General features: G+C 39.2%; 1 protein-coding gene across 4 annotated transcripts in view; it reads right to left on the bottom strand.

The window, feature by feature from the left end:
* The window catches only part of LOC128692768 (high affinity cAMP-specific and IBMX-insensitive 3',5'-cyclic phosphodiesterase 8B), a 659,454-nt gene that overhangs the window by 203,306 nt on the left and 440,319 nt on the right, over nt 1–15,829 (bottom strand). For all 4 annotated transcript variants that reach the window (XM_070090034.1, XM_070090035.1, XM_070090036.1 and 1 more), the window contains one exon: nt 5,780–5,967. In XM_070090034.1, the coding sequence (XP_069946135.1) occupies nt 5,780–5,967 (188 nt within the window). The remainder of the gene's footprint in view (nt 1–5,779; nt 5,968–15,829) is intronic.

The raw sequence follows: 15,829 nt of genomic DNA, 5'->3' as shown, positions 1-15,829 counted from the left end.
CAAATGCTTCGTATGGTGGATTTAATGTAACGCGATGCATTCGTAAGGCGGGGGTCCACTGTATCTGAAAATATTCACTTCTTCCATACTCCCTCCTTCCCATATGATATCCAATTTTTCTTTATCTAAATCATTTGATACCCTCATCACCTTACTCTTATCTATGTTCACTTTCAACTTTCTACAGTTACATACCTTTCCAAACTCGTCCACTAACTTTTGCAACTTTTGTTTTGAATCCCCCAACAGCACAGTATCATCAGCAAAAAGTAACTGTCAACTCTCATTTTGCATTTGATTCCCCATAATTTAGTCCCACCCCTCTCTCCAACACTTATCTATAAATATATTAAACAACCATGGTGACATTACATATCCCTATCTAAGACCTACTTTTTTCTGGGAAGTAATCTCCCTCTCTTCTACACACCCTAATGTGAGCCTCACTATCCTCATAAAAACTCTTTACAGCATTTAGTAACTTACCACCTATTCCACACACTTGCAACATCTGACACACTGCTCCCCTATCCACTATCATATGCCTTTTCTAAATCCATAAATGCAATGAAAACTTCCCTACCTTTATCTAAATACTGTTCATATATATGCTTTAATGTAAACACTTTATTTACACATCCCCTACCAATTTCGTATCTTCTCATAATTAACCCTTTGAGGGTCCAGAGGCCAAATCTCAGAATGACAGCCAGGGTCCAAGAATAAAAAAAAAAAAAAAAAAAAAAAAAAAAAAATTATAGAATTAAAACTAAAATTTTTCTAGAGGTAATAAAACAAAAAAAAATTCCAATCAGTACTTACCAAGATATAGAGGCGTGAAGTTGATCCTCAATGACCGGGTGGCAGCAACATCAGCGACTTCTGTAGAGTCATATCTTTTTATTTTACTTTTTTTTTTTGTTACTTTCTCTTATCTTTTCTCATATTTTTTTTTTTCCAGTAATGTTTGTGGCCTGTGAGACCAATATAATGCATAATGTATATATGTACACATGTTGTATTCAACACAACTGCTCTAATATTTTCATCATTATACTGTTTACAAAACTTGTTTACAACAAAAAACATGCAAAAATGTTGTACGGTGGAACCTTGAGTTACGAGTGTCCCAACTTATGAGTTTTTTGAGATACGAACCATCCCTGGGTCGATTTTTTGCTCTGAGTTACGAGCCAACATTTGAGTTACGAGCCAACATTTGAGTTACGAGCCAGCTCCCCCCACCTCCCTCAACCCAAAACCTGGACACCTCGCTGGTTTATCTATGATTTCATGCTTTAATTCCATGGAAATCATTCTCTTTTTCTTCTCAGCAATAATAATAGTAATATATTATTATTATTATTACAGTCAAGTCACTCAGTAAGTCAGTCAAGTCAATCACTAAGTCAGCCAAGTCACTCAATAAGTCAGTAAAGTCATTCAGTAAGTCAGTCAAGTCACTCAGTAAGTCAAGTCATTCAGCAAGTCAGTCAAGTCACTCAGTCAGTCATTCAGTCAGTCAGTCATTCAGTCAGTCAGTCATTCAGTAAGTCAGTCATTCAGTAAGTCAGTCATTCAGTAAGTAATATCAGCACATTCATGAACACATATTAGACCCACCAGTTGGACGCGTATGAGTGATGTGATTTGTTTACTCTTGAATATTGGCAAAAATCAAACATTTCCATTACTTTGACCTCCATTTCAAGCTATTTTCAGTCCTGAAACCAATTAAAAATAATTTATATTTCTGTAATATATTTTCCATTCTATCAAATGAGTCCAAGAATACAACCACTTAATTTACCCGAAATGCTCTGCATAACAAGCGACTTTCTATATAGTAGTATGTCACTGATGTCAGCTAGGACTGTATACCTTGTACATGTACTTGTAGAAATAAAGATATTACTATATTATTACTATTATAATTATTCTTGGTACAAGCAACTTATGTTGCAATAACAAGGTAAGTTTTCCTTGTTGCTTGTGCACACCCACACCACCCTCACATAGCACCATCCTCATGCAAGCACCACCCTCACATAGCACCATCCTCATGCAAGCACCACCCTCACATAGCACCATCCTCATGCAAGCACCACCCTCACATAGCACCATCCTCATGCAAGCATCACCCTCACATAGCACCATCCTCATGCAAGCACCACCCTCACATAGCACCATCCTCATGCAAGCATCACCCTCACATAGCACCATCCTCATGCAAGCACTACACTTACACAAGCACCATCCTCACATAGTACCTCCTGACACAAGCACCACTCTCACATAACACCAGCCTCACACAAGCACCACCCTCACATAGCACCACCCTCACACAAGCACCACCCTCATGCAGCACCACCCTCACATAGCACCATCCTCATGCAAGCACCACCCTCACATAGCACCATCTCACACAAGCACCACCCTCATGTAGCAACATCCTCATGTAAGTACCACCCTCATATAGCACCACCCTCACATAGCACCATTCTCATGCAAACGCCACCCTCGTGCAAGCACCATCTTCACATAACACCATCCTCACGCAAACATCATCCTCACACCCACACCTACACTAGCATGTCATAACATACATTGCAATGTATTATAGATCACTCTTGAAATAAATTTGTTAGCACAGTTTTGATAGATATGACATTGGTCTACAGTACACTTAGTAATATTATTGCCTTGGTGGGAATCGGCCGGTGTGATAATAAAAAAAAAAATAAAAAAATTGTTTTCCTATGTATTAATATTTTAGAACTTAATGTTACTAATATATTTGTCCTTTCTGTATGATTTTAAACTTTAATTAACTTTTATATTGTCACAAACATTTCTATTATAAGATGTAGTTCAGTTTTGTCTGAGGGATGAACTACATTTTTATTAACATACCAGCCATCTCCCACTGAGGGAGGGTGACCCAAAAAAGAATTTTTTTTTTTACCACCATTCACTATCACTGACTTGCCAGAAGCATGCTGATACCACAGTTCAGATGCCCCTCCAAACTACAAATATCCCCATCCCTTCTCCAGAGTGCAGGCACTGTACTTCCCACCTCCAGGACTCAAGTTTGGCTAATGGGTTTCCCTGAATCCATTCACAAATGTTACCCTTGTCAAGTCCCAAAAACCATTTGCCTCCACTCACTCTTATCTAACATGCTCACTCACACCTGCTGGATATCCAAGTCGCTTTTGCCCCCTTCCTCCAACCCTTCCTAGGACAACCCCTACCCACTACAGATTAATACATCCTCCAAGTCATCCTATTTTCTTCCATCCTCTCTAAGTGTCCAAACCACCTAAACAACCACTTTTCAGCCTTCTAGATAATAATTTTAGTAATCCCTCACCACCTCCTAATCTCCAAGCTATGAATTCTCTGCATAATATTTACACCACACATTGCCCTCAGACATGACATCTCTACTCTCTTCAACCTCCTCCTTGATACAACATTCACAGCCCATGCTTCACACCTATACAAGAGTCATGGTATCACACACTCATACATTCCCCTCTTTACCTCAATGGATAACATTCATTGCCTTCACAGATGTCTCAATGCATCACCCACCTTTTTTCCATTATCAATTCAATGATTCACCTCATCTTTCATAAACCCATCCAACAACCACTCCACTCCCAAATATCTGAACACATTCACTTTCTCCATAGTACCCTCTACCAATCTGATTTACAGGCAGGCCCCACTTATACAGCAGATTAGGTTCCAGACTACCACTGTAAAATTAAATTGCTGTAAAGTGAAACACAGCCTTTTCTTCACTTTCAAATGCATATAAAAGCCTGATAACATGTATACATTATCGTATATTAAGTGATCAATAGAGCTAGGCCTAAAAAAATGCATATAGTACATTACACACAATACTTATTTTCATCCTTAGCTTATAGTGAGTGGTGAAAATATATATTGTAGGAAATCTGAATAAATGAAGAATAGGTATAATTGTAAACCATTGCATTAGTGAAATGTTGTAAAGTGAAGAACTTTAAAGACGGGCCTGTCTGTACAATCTTCTATTACCTATATCATCTGTTACCCTCATCACTCTGCTCTTTCTTATGTTCACATTAAATTTCTTTTTATATACCCTCCCAAATTTGTCCACCAATCTTTGCAACTTTTCTTCAGAATTTCCCAATAGCAAATGTAACAACTCCTATTTTGTATTAAATTCTGCATATTTTAACACCACACCTCTCTCCAACACCATATCATTCATTTCTTTTACAACCACCATCTATAAATATGTTAAACAACCATGTTGATATAACATATCCCTGTCTAAGGCCTACTTTTACTAGAAAATAATCTTCCTTTTTCCTACATACTCTAAACTGAGCCTTACTTTTCTTATAAAGATTCTTAAATGCTTTCAATAACCTACCACCTATTCCATGCACTTGCAACATCTGCCACATTGCTTGCCTATCCACCCTATCATATGCCTTTCTAAATCCATGAATGTAATGAAACCTTCCTTTTTTTTATCTTTATCTTCATACTGTCCGTTAATATGCTTCAGTGTAAACACTTGGTCAACACATCCCCTACCCTTCCTAGAGCCTCCTTGTTCATCTGTGATCCCGCTCTCTGTCTTACTGTTTATACCAAGGAACTATGCATGCTCTCTACCAATAAATAGGTACCTTCCCTCTTTCATACGTTTAAACAAAAGTACCAATCACTCGAAAAATATATCCCCACCTGCTTTACCCCCTTTCATTTTACCCACAGCCTCCACCATTCTCAGATTTGGCACTTCCTCACTTCTAAAGGATGTTATACCTCTTTGGCCAATACATGAAACCTCCCTACCCCCCTTCAGCTTTGTTTTACTTACAGCCAGGACATCCAGCTTCTTTTTATTCATAACACTGACAATCTCTTTCTTATCATCTGCACTACATCCATGCACATCCAAACATCCCAACTTCATAAAATTCTTCTTATATTTAGTAATTTATACAGGAGAAGAAGCTACTAGAACCTTACTCCTGACATTTTAATCGCCTTTTACAACACGCATGGATTACAGAGGAAGAATTCTTTTCCATTTCCCCATTGAGATGAAAGGAAAATAAATAAGAACAAGAGCTACAAAGAAAAACAGAAGAAAACTCAGATGGGTGTGTATACATGTACATGTAGTGTGACTTAAGTGTAAGTAGAAGTAGCAAGATGTACCTGTTATCTTGAGTGTTTATGGGACAGAAAGAAAACACACCAGTAATTTTACCACTGTGTAAAACAATTACAGGTTTGTTTCACACTCATTTGGCAGGACAGTAGTACCTCCCTGGGTGGTTGCTGTCTACCAACCTACTATATAACTTTTGTAATTAAAATAATTACTGCATTTTCAAATATTTTACCATACACTATGATTTAGCAATTTACACCTTCCAGTGTTATTAAACCCTTCGAAAATCTCTGACAACCTCAAAGCTGCTCCTTCCACTACTTTCTCTATCAACTTGAATTATGACCATAAAAACCCACACTTTCTTGCCTACATTGTTATTTCACGAACTACCTTGTCTATCTTTTAAATTTTAACTTCCAGGATAATGTTTTTTATTCTTTAAATCTTTTAATTTTAAAATATTTATTTTTTCCTAATATTATGCCCATTCTCTTTCTAAGCCTCTTTGTTTTTCATTCCTAATTTTCTTAGATTTCAAAATTAACTAATAAGACAGCACCAAGAATATAATTTCTCACTTACCTTTTGTTGGAGATTTTTTCAAGTTTAATGACATCAAAGTTCCAGGACATATCCTCTGCCAGAAGCTCCCGTATGGCTGCTGAAGCTTGTTGGTGGAGAACAGGAAGAGAGGGCCGTGGCAGTTGGTTAACCTTAGCAGCGGTGTCGTTACTGCTACGACGAACAGACATCAGGGGTTTAGGGCCTTGCTGGTTAGTAGACCAAGATGACTTAGAATTTTGTTGTTGATCAGCAGCATACAGTATAACTAGTAAACTTTTTTTTAACACAGTGGTCGTCTTCCACTGAGGAAGGGTGGTCCAAAAAAGCACTTTTACCATCATTCATGCTATCACTGCCTTGCCAGAGTAGTACACAACTCTTTTCATAGTCTTCTTTCTCACTATACAAGGGAGTGGTTTAGGCAATACCTGGAACTCTTCTAAAAAAACACTCACTCACTCTTTAATTTAACCTGCTTTATATACATGTAGTTTATATAATGTAAATGCCTTTTTCATATTCATTCTTCCTTTATGTTTATACTAACTTAGAAGTAAATTATTAAATAACAGATCCTTTACAGAATAGTATGCATCTCTATCCCAATCTAAATATTTATTCTAGATGTTACACTTGTACCATCCGACTTACGACAGAGCTTGGTTCCAACCAACCAGCCGTATGTCAAAATGGAGGCACGTTGAATCTTAGAAAATTGCCGACTTACTGGGTAGGGCATAATGCCAAACCCTTCCTATATAAAGTACCTACGTAGTATCATATGTTACTTTACTAAATTTTTTTTTTTTTTTATTAACACACTGGCCGATTCCCACCAAGGCAGGGTGGCCCAAAAAAGAAAAACTTTCACCATCATTCACTCCATCACTGTCTTGCCAGAAGGGTGCTTTACACTACAGTTTTTAAACCGCAACATTAACACCCTTCCTTCAGAGTGCAGGCACTGTACTTCCCATCTCCAGGACTCAAGTCCAGCCTGCCGGTTTCCCTGAATCCCTTCATAAATGTTACTTTGCTCACACTCCAACAGCACGTCAAGTATTAAAAACCATTTGTCTCCATTCACTCCTATCAAACACGCTCACGCATACCTGCTGGAAGTCCACGCCCCTCGCACACAAAACCTCCTTTACCCCCTCCCTCCAACCTTTCCTAGGCCGACCTCTACCCCGCCTTCCTTCCACTACAGACTGATACACTCTTGAAGTCATTCTGTTTCGCTCCATTCTCTCTACATGTCCGAAACACCTCAACAGCCCTTCCTCAGCCCTCTGGACAACAGTTTTGGAAATCACGCACCTCCTCCTATTTTCCAAACTAAGAATTCTCTGCATTATATTCACACCACACATTGCCCTCAGACATGACATCTCCACTGCCTCCAGCCTTCTCCTTGCTGCAACATTCATCACCCATGCTTCACACCCATACAGGAGCGTTGGTAAAACTATACTCTCATACATTCCCCTCTGCTTCCAAGGACAAAGTTCTTAGTCTCCATAGACTCCTAAGTGCACCGTTCACCCTTTTCCCCTCATCAATTCTATGATTCACCTCATCTTTCATAGACCCATCGGCCGACACGTCCACTCCCAAATATCTGAATACAGTGGACCCTCGACCAGCGATGGCATCGATTAATGATAAATCTGACTAGCGATACATTTTATCGCAAAAGTTTTGCCTCGATTATCGCTTAAAAACTCGACCAACACTATTCGTTCCGTCTGAGATGCGTCCACTTCTGGCCAGTGTTTACAAGCCAGCCACCCACCGCGGTCGCTTCCAAGCATACAATCGGAACACTTCATATTATCACAGCCTTTTTAGTGATTGCACCTGCAAAATAAGTTACCATGGGCCCCAAGAAAGCTTCTAGTGCCAACCCTACAGCAAAAAGGGTGAGAATTACTATGGAAATGAAGAAAGAGATCATTGCTAAGTATGAAAGTGGAGTGCGTGTCTCCGAGCTGGCCAGGCTGTACACAAAACCCCAATCAACCATCGCTACTATTGTGGGCAAGAAAACGAGAATCAAGGAAGCTGTTCTTGCCAAAGGTGCAACTATGTTTTCGAAACTGAGATCGCAAGTGATAGATGATGTTGAGAGACTGTTATTGGTATGGATAAACGAAAAACAGATAGCATCTCTCAAGCGATCATATGTGAAAAGGCTAGGAAGTTGCATGACAATTTAATTAGAAAAATGCCAGCAACTAGTGGTGATGTGAGTGAATTTAAGGCCAGCAAAGGTTGGTTTGAGAGATTTAAGAGTCGTTGTGGCATACATAGTGATAAGGCATGGTGAGGCTGCCAGTTTGGACCAAAAAGCAGCTGAAAAATATGTGCAGGAATTCAAGGAGTACATAGACAGTGAAGGACTGAAACCTGAACAAGTGTTTAATGGTGACACTGACAATGTTGTGAAACACTTTAGGAATGTCATAAAGGAACGGGAGGTACAGGCCTCTATGGGCAGATATGTTGTGCAACAGAGGTCCAGTGACTCTCAAGCTGGTCCTAGTGGCATTAAAAGAAGAAGGGAAGTAACCCCAAAAAAGGACTTGCCACCTCAAGTCCTAATGGAAGGGGATTCCCCTTCTAAACACTAGGACCATCAACACACTTCCCTCTTCCCATCCCATCAATCATCACCAGATCTTCAATAAAGGTAAGTGTCATGTAACTGTGCATGTCTTCTTCAGTTTGTGTGTATTAAAATTAATATTTCATGTGTTAAAAATTTTTTTTTTCAATACTTTTGGGTGTCTTGCACGGATTAATTTGATTTCCATTATTTCTTATGGGGAAAATTAACTTGACTATTATTTTGACTAACGATGAGCTCTCAGGAACGGATTAATAGCATTAGTCGAGGGTCCACTGTACATTTACCTCCTCCATACTCTCTCCCTCCAATCTGATATCCAATCTTTCATCACCTAATCTTTTTGTTATCCTCATAACCTTACTCTCTCCTGTATTCACTGTCAATTTTCTTCTTTTACATACCCTACCAAATTCATCCACCAATCTCTGCAACTTCTCTTCAGAATTACCCAAGAGCACAGTGTCATCAGCAAAGAGCAACTGTGATAACTCCCACTTTATGTGTGATTCTTCATCTTTTAACTCCACACCTCTTGCCAAGACCCTCGCATTTACTTCTCTTACAACCCCATCTATAAATATATTAAACAACCACAGTGACATCACACATCCTTGTCTAAGGCCTACTTTTACTGGGAAATAATCTCCCTCTTTCCTACATACTCTAACTTGAGCCTCACTATCCTCGTAAAAACTCTTCACTGCTTTCAGCAACCAACCTCCTATACCATACATCTGCAACATCTGCCACATTGCCCCCCTATCCACCCTGTCATACGCCTTTTCCAAATCCATAAATGCCACAAAAATCTCTTTAGCCTTATCTAAATACTGTTCACTTGTATGTTTCACTGTAAACACCTGGTCCACACACATCCTACCTTTCCTAAAGCCTCCTTGTTCATCTGCTATCCTATTCTCTGTCTTACTCTTAATTCTTTCAATAATAACTCTACCATACACTTTACCAGGTATACTCAACAGACTTATCCCCCTATAATTTTTGCACTCTCTTTTGTCCCCTTTGCCTTTATACAAAGGAACTATGCATGCTCTCTGCCAATCCCTAGGTACCTTACCCTCTTCCATACATTTATTAAATAATAGCACCAACCACTCCAAAACTATATCCCCACCTGCTTTTAACATTTCTATCTTTATCCCATCAATCCCAGCTGCCTTACCCCCTTTCATTTTACCTACTGCCTCACGAACTTCCCCCACACTCACAACTGGCTCTTCCTCACTCCTACAAGATGTTATTCCTCCTTGCTCTATACACGAAATCACAGCTTCCCTACCTTCATCAACATTAAACAATTCCTCAAAATATTCCCTCCATCTTCCCAATACCTCTAACTCTCCATTTAATAACTCTCCTCTCCTATTTTTAACTGACAAATCCATTTGTTCTCTATGCTTCCTTAACTTGTTAATCTCACTCCAAAACTTTTTCTTATTTTCAACAAAATTTGTTGATAACATCTCACCCACTCTCTCATTTGCTCTCTTTTTACATTGCTTCACCACTCTCTTAACCTCTCTCTCTTTCTCCATATACTCTTCCCTCCTTGCATCACTTCTACTTTGTAAAAGCTTCTCATATGCTAACTTTTTCTCCCTTACTACTCTCTTTACATCATCATTCCACCAATCGCTCCTCTTCCCTCCCGCACCCACTTTCCTGTAACCACAAACTTCTGCTGAACACACACTACATTTTTAAACCTACCCCATACCTCTTCGACCCCATTGCCTATGCTCTCATTAGCCCATCTATCCTCAAATAGTTGTTTATATCTTACCCTAACTGCCCCCTCTTTTAGTTTATAAACCTTCACCTCTCTCTTCCCTGATGCTTCTATTCTCCTTGTATCCCATCTACCTTTTACTCTCAAGTGAAGCTACAACTAGAAAGTGATCTGATATATCTGTGGCCCCTCTATAAACATGTACATCCTGAAGTCTACTCAACAGTCTTTTATCTACCAATACATAATCCAACAAACTACTGTCATTTCGCCCTACATCATATCTTGTATACTTATTTATCCTCTTTTTCTTAAAATATGTATTACCTATAACTAAACCCCTTTCTATACAAAGTTCAATCAAAGGGCTCCCATTATCATTTACACCTGGCACCCCAAACTTACCTACCACACCCTCTCTAAAAGTTTCTCCTACTTTAGCATTCAGGTCCCCTACCACAATTACTCTCTCACTTGGTTCAAAGGTTCCTATACATTCACTTAACATCTCCCAAAATCTCTCTCTCTTTACTAAATATTTCACTAAAATATTTTTACTAAATATTTTACTCTTCTTCACTGTTCAAGCCATGAAAAACTTGAATAAAGTGCTCATTACCCTGCTTCCAGATGCCGTTAATACACTTAGTTGTGACCAACTTCGATGCTTTTGCTATGTTTTTGATGCCTTGATAAATGTTATACTTTTTCCAAAAATCTGTTAAGAGTTAGTTCTGGGTCTGAATCAATGGCCTCGATAGCTTGATCAAAAGATATGCGCAGATAATGCTGTTTAACCTGAAAACGGTCCAAACGTATATATACGTTTTTATAGTGCCCCAAACGTATGCATAGTTCCTTTGTATAAAGGCAAAGGGGACAAAAGAGTGCAAAAATTATAGGGGGATAAGTCTGTTGAGTATACCTGGTTAAGTGTATGGTAGAGCTATTATTGAAAGAATTAAGAGTAAGACTGAGAATAGGATAGCAGATGAACAAGGAGGCTTTAGGAAAGGTAGGGGGTGTGTGGACCAGGTGTTTACAGTGAAACATATAAGTGAACAGTATTTAGATAAGGCTAAAGAGGTCTTTGTGGCATTTATGGATTTGGAAAAGGCTTATGACAGGGTGGATAGGGGGGCAATGTGGCAGATGTTGCAGGTGTATGGTATAGAAGGTAGGTTACTGAAAGCAGTGAAGAGTTTTTACGAGGATAGTGAAGCTCAAGTTAGAGTATGTAAGAAAGAGGGAAATTATTTCCCAGTAAAAGTAGGCCTTAGACAAGGATGTGTGATGTCACCGTGGTTGTTTAATATATTTATAGATGGGGTTGTAAGAGAAGTAAATGTGAGGGTCTTGGCAAGAGGCGTGGAGTTAAAAGATAAAGAATCTCACACAAAGTGGGAGTTGTCACAGCTGCTCTTTGCTGATGACACTGTGCTCTTGGGAGATTCTGAAGAGAAGTTGCAGAGATTGGTGGATGAATTTGGTAGGGTATGCAAAAGAAGAAAATTGAAAGTGAATACAGGAAAGAGTAAGGTTATGAGGATAACAAAAAGATTAGGTGAAGAAAGACTGGATATCAGATTGGAAGGAGAGAGTATGGAGGAGGTGAATGTATTCAGATATTTGGGAGTGGACGTGTCAGCGGATGGGTCTATGAAAGATGAGGTGAATCATAGAACTGATGTGGGGAAAAGGGTGAGTGGTGCACTTAGGAGTCTGTGGAGACAAAGAACTTTGTCCTTGGAGGCAAAGAGGGGAATGTATGAGAGTATAGTTTTACCAACGCTCTTATATGGGTGTGAAGCATGGGTGATGAATGTTGCAGCGAGAAGAAGGCTGGAGGCAGTGGAGATGTCATGTCTGAGGGCAATGTGTGGTGTGAATATAATGCAGAGAATTCGTAGTTTGGAAGTTAGGAGGAGGTGCGGGATTACCAAAACTGTTGTCCAGAGGGCTGAGGAAGGGTTGTTGAGGTGGTTTGGACATGTAGAGAGAATGGAGCGAAACAGAATGACTTCAAGAGTGTATCAGTCTGTAGTGGAAGGAAGGCGGGGTAGGGGTCAGCCTAGGAAAGGTTGGAGGGAGGGGGTAAAGGAGGTTTTGTGTGCGAGGGGCTTGGACTTCCAGCAGGCATGCGTGAGCGTGTTTGATAGGAGTGAATGGAGACAATTGGTTTTTAATACTTGACGTGCTGCTGGAGTGTGAGCAAAGTAACATTTATGAAGGGGTTCAGGGAAACCGGCAGGCCGGACTTGAGTCCTGGAGATGGGAAGTACAGTGCCTGCACTCTGAAGGAGGGGTGTTAATGTTGCAGTTTAAAAACTGTAGTGTAAAGCACCCTTCTGGCAAGACAGTGATGGAGTGAATGATGGTGAAAGTTTTTCTTTTTCAGGCCACCCTGCCTTGGTGGGAATCGGCCAGTGTGATAATAAAAAAAAAAAATGTGTCCTACATTTAACATTGCCACAATAAGCCTGAGTCACCTAGACATGTGAGAATGGGTGTGAGCACTTACTGTGCACCATATTAAAATAATTGGGGATGCCTGGGTACCATATGCTCTTTTTTCCTATTAAAAAACAACTGTTTTTTTTCTCAAAAAAGTTGGGGCAGTAAGGTAGTGAACGTATATATACGTTTGGACCGTTTACGGGTTAAATGTTGAAATAACCCCCTGATCCATGGGTTGTACGAGTCGGGTGGTGTTGGGGGACATAAACACCACTCGTGCAAGATTCAGACTTCCTCTTAGGGGCCATGGTGAAATTTCCTGTCCAGGTACATATATACAGTGGAATCTTGACTTACAAGTGTCCCAACATACGAGTTTTTCGAGAAACAAGCCATTGCTCGGTCGATTTTTTGCTCCAAGTTACGAGCCAACATCCAAGTTACAAGGGAGCTTTCCCCTGCTTCCCCCTCAACCCACAACCTGCACACCTCACTTGTTTATCTATGATTTCATGCTTTAATTCCATGGACATCATCCTCTTTCTTCTCAGCACTGTCCTTTGCACTGACTTTCTTACGACCCATGGTTAGAAAAAAGATATTTGGCAAAATAACTCCACACAATGCAAGCAAACGCAAGAGAAATGCTTCCACAGTGAGGTAAACAATGCACTGAGTTGGCGGTGTTCTGAAGCTCCTCATTATTATTATTATTATTATTATTATTATTATTATTATTATTATTATTATTATTATTATTATTATTATTATTATTATTATTATTATTATTATCAACAAGTTGGCTGTCTCCCACTGAGGCAAAGTGACCCAAAAAGAAAGAAAATCCCCAAAAAGACAATATTTTCACCATCATTCAAGACATTCACCTCATACAAAATTACTGCTTTTGCAGAGGTGCCCAGAACACAACAGTTTAGAAGCATATACATATAAAGATACACAACATATCCCTCCAAACTGCCAATATCCCAATCCCCTCCTTAAAAGTGCAGGCATTGTACGTCCCATTTCCAGAACTCAAATCCGGCTATATAAAAATAACCGGTTTCCCCGAATCCCTTCACTAAATATTACCCTGCTCACACTCCAACAGCTTGTCAGGTCCCAAATACCATTCGCTCCATTCACTCCTATCTAACACGCTCACACATGCTTGCTGGAAGTCCAAGCCACTCGTCCACAAAACCTCCTTTACCCCCTCCCTCCAACCTTTTCAAGGATGAACCCTACACCGCCTTCCTTTCCCTACAGATTTATACACTGTCCATGTCATTCTACTTTGATCCATTCTCTCTAAATGACCAAACCACCTCAACAATCCCTCTTCAGCCCTCTGACTAATGCTTTTATAAACTCCACACCTTCTCCTAATTTCCACACTCCGAATTCCCTGCATAATATTTACACCACACATTGCCCTTAGACAGGACATCTCCACCTTCTCCTCGCTGCATTTACAAGCCAAGCTTCACACCCAGAAAAGTGTTGGTACTACTATACTTTCATACATCCCCTTCTTTTCCTCCATAGATAATGTTTTTTGTCTCCACACACCTCAATGCACCACTCACCTTTTTTCCTTCATCAATTCTATGGTTAACCTCATCCTTCATACATCCATCTGCTGACACGTCAACTCCCAAATATCTGAAAATATTCACTTCTTCCATACTACTCCTCTCCAATTTGACATCTAATTTTTCTTTATCTAAATCATTTGATATCCTCATCACCTTACTCTTTTCTATGTTCACTTTCAACTTTCTACCTTTACACACATTCCCAAACTCATCCACTAACCTTTGCAACTTTTTTTTAGAATCTCCCATAAGCACAGCATCATCAGCAAAAAGTAACTGTGTCAACTCCCATTTTGTATTAGATTCCCCATAATTTAATCCCACCCCTCTCCCCAACAACCTAGTATTTACTTCTTTCACAACCCCATCTATAAAATATATATCAGTCATGGTGACATTACACATCCCTATCTAAGACCCACCTTTACTGGGAAGTAGTCTCCCTCTCTTCTACACACCCTAACCTGAGCCTCCCTATCCTCATAAAAACTCTTTACAGCATTTAGTAACTTACTACTTATTCCATATACTACTTGAAACATCTGCCACATTGTTCCCCTATCCACTCTATCATATGCCTTTTCTAAATACATTAATGCAATGAAAACTTCCCTACCTTTATCTAAATACTGTTCACATATATGCTTCAATGTAAACGCTTGATCTACACATCCCCTACCCACTCTAAAACCTCCTTGCTCATCCGCAATCCTACATTCTGTCTTGCCTCTAATTCTTTCAATAATAACCCTACCATACACTTTTCTTGGTATACTCAATAAACTTATTCCTCTATAATTTTTACAATCTCTTTTGTCCCCCCTTCCCTTTATATAAAGGAATTAAACATGCTCTCTGCCAATTCCTAGGTACCTTCCCCTCTTTCATACATTTATTAATCCTTTGAGGGTCCGTGCCATTGATCTACGGCTATATGTTGAGGGTCCAAACCGTAGATCTACACCATGAGCTCAGCTCACTCTGATAAGCTGTGAGCAGTAAATTTGGGCCTAGATATGAGAGAATACATCTTTGTGGTATGTGTGCACCACATAAAACAGATCCTGCATCACACAGTGCATGAGAGAAAAAAAGCCGAGACCGTAATTTTCGATTAAAACAGCGACTTTGCAGTGTTTTTTGTATGTTTTTTATAGTTGTATTTGCGATTTCTTGGTCTCATTTGATAGAATGGAAGATATATTACAGAAATAGAGATGATTTTGATTGGTTTTAGTAATGGAAATGGGTTGAAACTGAGCTCAAAATAGCAGAAATGTTAAATTTTTGCCGATGTTCAAGAGTAAACAAATGATCTCACATGTCTAATACACACCAGCTGGTGGATCTAATATACATTCACAAGTGTGGTGATATTATTTATACAATTATTACAGTACTGTATTGCATAACAGTAAATCTTCTATTTTTTGGTGTGAATAAAAATTCATTATGTGAATAAAAAATCAAAATGGAATTCATTAGTAAAACCTGAAAATGTAACTAATGAACAGAGGAAATGTTAGTTTAGTGCCAGGAATGCCTGCATTGTTTATTCTGGACCCTATTTTGAAATTGGAGTATTTTGAACTTTGCAGTAAATTGGCCAAATTACCAATTTCTGATCA

The sequence above is a fragment of the Cherax quadricarinatus genome, chromosome 30, assembly GCF_038502225.1.
Source record: "Cherax quadricarinatus isolate ZL_2023a chromosome 30, ASM3850222v1, whole genome shotgun sequence".
Taxonomy (NCBI): Eukaryota; Metazoa; Arthropoda; class Malacostraca; order Decapoda; family Parastacidae; genus Cherax; species Cherax quadricarinatus.
This window is presented reverse-complemented; position numbering and strand designations above follow the sequence as displayed.